This window comes from Limanda limanda, chromosome 3 (assembly GCF_963576545.1).
Source record: "Limanda limanda chromosome 3, fLimLim1.1, whole genome shotgun sequence".
NCBI classification, from domain to species: Eukaryota; Metazoa; Chordata; class Actinopteri; order Pleuronectiformes; family Pleuronectidae; genus Limanda; species Limanda limanda.
The window spans coordinates 32,052,220-32,056,917 of NC_083638.1; the positions used below are offsets into that span (position 1 = coordinate 32,052,220).

At 45.7% G+C, this 4,698-nt stretch overlaps 1 protein-coding gene across 1 annotated transcript; it reads left to right on the plus strand.

Moving 5' to 3' along the window:
- Positions 1 to 246: 246 nt before the first annotated feature.
- tlnrd1 (talin rod domain containing 1) lies at positions 247 to 3,471 on the plus strand. Its single transcript, XM_061067998.1, has one exon. The coding sequence runs from the start codon at positions 1,824 to 1,826 to the stop codon at positions 2,886 to 2,888; it is 1,065 nt and encodes a 354-aa protein (XP_060923981.1). The 5' UTR covers positions 247 to 1,823; the 3' UTR covers positions 2,889 to 3,471.
- Positions 3,472 to 4,698: the final 1,227 nt, after the last annotated feature.

Here is a 4,698-nt window from a genome sequence, read left to right on the forward strand (position 1 = left end):
AACATGTTGGAGTAAACCTATGCGATGTTGACTCCATTATATTACCATAAATACTGATTTTAAATGTAGAGTCAAAAACTCTTCCCGTGCTCCTGAAACCCCAAACAATCCCAGGAGGGCGAAGACAGGGTTAAATAGGACCTTCACCTTCGGAAACAATACCGCAGCTCTTATTTTGAAGACCGTAGCTTCCGGTGTGGATGTAGCTAGCGAGGCTAGCGGCTGTCTTGACGCAGCAGTGATGTCTGACGGCAGCAGTCAGTCCTGAAAGCAGCCGTATAAAACCTCCCTGGCTGCGGTGGAAGTGGACTCTCATCCCGCGGCGTCGGCAGTGAGGCAGCGGCCGGCTAACGCACTCGGTGCCGCGGTATTTGCGGAGGGAACGACTCCTTGTGTTGCTCCGTTGCTACAACTTTCCGGAGTCCAGCCGCCGCTCAGCGCGACCACACCCTCCCCGCTTCCTCATAGCGCAGCAGCGGGAGCGCGCAGCCCCGCTTTGAATCCCCGGGAATAACGGCCCCTTCTCCCCGCTGCCTGTCCGGGTCCGTGACCGTGGGACCAGAAAGAGCGAGTGGGTTGAATGCCCGAAGGCCACCGACTGGTATGGATGTGAGGAGCGACTCCCCACAGAGGACATGCGGGGCCACACACTCTCCGGTCCCGAGTTAAGACGCGGAGGAGGAGGAGGGCGGACAGACGGACGATGCATATGGAACCGAGGCGACCGGAGCAACTGCTAGCTTCTAACCCGGGGCTCTGTCCGAAAAAGAAGAGGTTGAAAGCGGATTGAGGGCTTCGTGTGCTTGGACTGTCGCCCTGTCGGTGGATTGTACTCGGGGAGGGACTCCTGAAAGGATGGTGCTGGAGGGAAACGCAAGTCTTCCCGCTACCCAGAGGATCCGCCCGGGTGTTGCCCCGTCTGGAACCAGCATGAGTACCACAGGCCGGTCAAAGTCAGCGGGAACAAGTCGGACAAGGTGTCGGTGTTGTGTCAGGTTGTTTATGGACACTAAATGAGATCCTGTTGATTTAAAGAAAGACCTCAAATAACCTAGTTCAAGTTGAGCTGCTGTTTTCTCGCCTGCAGTCTAACTAGTTCCAGTTGGGAATGTGTTTGAAAAAGTAAGGAGCTTCTGACATTGTTTTCACAGCCTTATTCTCAATCTGCACTTTGCCTTGTTGAAGGCTCCCTGGTGGTTCTGCAGCTTGTGTGTGAGTTTCTTTTTTCATTAACCAAAACCTGTGAATCTGTTCCACAAAAACCTGGAACTACAGTGAGGAGATTGACTTTTTTAGTAATAATGAAGTGTGTTGTTCAGGGCATTTAAATTCAATTAAATTCACTTGGATAAGATCATATAACACCCAACACTGATTAGTCAGAAGTTGTGGGGATTGTTGGTCAGCTGTGTTACATGGTAACATTACTAATAACCAGGGCAGATAACTGAGAATATGCCAGATCATGGTCTTGACTTTTGTTATGATTTACTTTAGAGGAGCATTAGTTAACGGTGAGGGTGTTATTCGAACATAAATGCCGTAATTAAGTTTTGCTTGTTACACATGTTTACATTGAGAATACATGTCCTGTGTATCAACATATAATATTCAATTCATTTTACTCTGAAGGAATTTAAGTAAGACTGTTTAGCCAGTTGTTATTTTAAGGAATTTGTAAAAGACAGTGAGGTGACGCTTATGTTGGAAATGTCTTAAAAAGTACAATGCAGTGTGCCGCAGAAGAAAACTAAATAATTGAACCCCTCCAGAAGATCAGTTTGACCCTCACCCCCACCCCTCCACACACAACCCTCCTTATTATGGCTAGTGGTGGTTCTGGCAAATCGGCTAGCGAGGGATCAACCAGCACACCCAGTGGCAGTTTGCAGCAGAGGAAGCGTCTCTCCTCCATCTGCGACACATGTAAAGGCAAGATGCAGCTGGTGGCTGACCTCCTCCTGCTGGCCAGTGAAACCCGGCCAGTGATGACCCACGAAGGTGTAGCAGTGGCCGACACCTTTGACCAGTGCCGTGACACGGTCATCGCCAGGACTAAAGAACTCTCCATTCTCACCCACGACATCCAGAGCCAGCTCAACATGGGCCGCTTCACAGAGGTGGGGGACCGCCTCTTGGAGATGGCAGACCTTGTGGTGTCTCTGACTGAGTGCTCAGCCCATGCCGCTTACCTTGCAGCCGTGGAGACCCCTGGCTCTCAGCCCTGCCTGTCGGGTCTGGTGGACAGATACAAAGTGACCCGCTGCCGACACGAGGTGGAGCAGAGTTGCGGCATCCTCCGAATCACACCCCTGCCAGACCTCACCCCCCAACTCCTCCTGGAGCTCTCTCAAAACATCTCCACCAACCTCAAGACTCTGACGGATATCTCGTCGCTGGCCAGCGAGAGGTCTAGGGACCGCTTTGCAAAGGAACAATTCAAGTTGAGTGTCAAGAGCATGAGCACGAGCGGCACGGCCTTCCTGGCGTGTGTCAAGGAGGTGAAAACCCAGCCCAGTGAGCTGACCAGGAACCGCTGTGTCCTTTTTAATGCCGCCCTGGTCCAGGCTGTCAGCGCCCTGGTTGGGTTCGCCACAGAGCCTCAGTTCCTGGGAAGAGCTGCGAGTATCTCCACTGAAGGGAAGGGGGTACAGACTGCGGTTTTAGGGGGGGCCATGAGTGTGGTTTCAGCCTGTGTCCTCCTCACTCAGGGTCTTAGGGACGTTGCCCAGCATCCAGAGAGCAGCTCAAAGATGGCAGACTACCGGGAGCGTCTGCGTAACTCGGCGTGCGCCGTGTCAGATGGCTGCACTCTGCTCACTCAGGCACTCAGAGAACGCTCCTCTCCAAGGACTCTGCCGCCAGTCAACTCTCATTCTGTGAATTAGCTTAGGAAGAGGCACCATGATCTCCATTCGCCTCTGTCCTATACTGACGTACCAAAGAGACTCACTTGGGTTATCCCTGTTCATCAGGTTTAGAGTCAGAGTAACATCAGAACAAGGCTGTGGCTCTGTCTATGTTGGTGAAAGTCTGTCGAAATCAAAGGAGCACAAAAACTTCCGCTGCATGGTTTTGTGTCGCGCTGGATGTGACTCAGACCGTGTTAGAAAGGGACCACCTGACCGCTGTCATCAGCAGACAGCAGCCTTCTAAACCTGAAAAGTTTACCTCAGTTTTCAGCTCCGGTGAAAACACCAGCCTTGATGATGGATGTAGCCTTGCTGTGTGAACCTATGGTTGGCTGACCTGCTCAATTACATGTGCTTTGTGAGATTGGAAAGAGTGATCATCTGAGTGTCTCAAAGGATATTTTTTTCAACATGTGTGAATTCTTAATTGGTAAAAAGCTGCTGTGAGTGTGTGCCATAGGTTTTACACTATTTACCAGATGCGCATAGTATTTTAAAGTGTTTTGATCATGCATGTAATGGAGTATTTATTTCAACTATTAAAATGTTGTTTCTGATATATTGTTGTTGGGTAAAATGCTTTAAAAGGCCTAATAGATTTAAAGGTTCATTCAAGTAACACCAGGATATATTTCTGCTTCTACTTCAATATAATGGAGGTAAATTAACTAATATAAGTACTTTCTAATAAGACACCCAATATAAATGGATTTATGAGATGTAACACATTTTTATTTTCTTATTAAAATTATTCTTTGTAGATAATTTGGAAGCTGTTAATAAAAAAATGACGATTTATTCATGACCACCTTTAAGTGATAAAATGCATGGGATTTGATTTCAAACCCCACCATCTTTCAGCTCTTAAACCTTTGAACAACCACTCTTGTGTTAGTATCAAGGCTGGTATCTTGGAGACAAATAAATAAACTACACTTTAATAAATTAATGTTAATGCTCAGAATAATAGCAACGGGTTGTGGTAATCTTTATGACAATTTGTGGTTAATTACAGTAAGATAAGATTTTCTTCTGCATTGTAAACTAATATTTATGACCGTTTTTTTTCAGACTGTTAAATTTAAAGCGAATCATTTGAAGCGGACCCAACTAAGTTCCTCCCCTTTGAGAAAAATATGACTTAAGTGACCTTAAGTTAGATCATTTTCTCAAAGACCTTTATACATTTTCAAAATGTTAAACCAACTGAATTAATTAACATTTTTTGTTTATTTGATACGAATTTAATTAAAAATTCTGTTTACATTGTATCTGCAATGTTTTAAATGAACTTGTAAAATCTAAGTACAATTCAGTTGCATAAATTATATAAAAATGTCAAAATACTTTTATTCACTTAAGATAAGGAAGTTAATTATCTAACCTCAAGAAGTGTGTCCATAAAGTTTTACACTAAATGTTCTGTGTAACTGGTTTCTCTCAGTAATGTTCACGGCAGTATTAAACATTTACTTTGTCCATAATCACTGTCCGGAGATGCAGCTTAAAGAGATAGTTCACTTCAAAAAAATGAAAATTCACCCATTCTCTACTCACCACTATGCCGGTTGAGGGGTGGGTGGAGTGTTTGAGTCAATTGTGTGTTTCGTGGGGAGTCTCGGGAAAACAGCATTGCAGCCAAATCCAATATAATTCAAGTCTTTTGTGATTGCTTCTTCAGAAGTTAGAAAACAACAGAAAAAGCACAACAAACCTCGATACTGCGTGTGTGGTGTCATCGAAGTGTCCACAAGCTCCCACATTCAAATTCTATTCGAAATGAGAT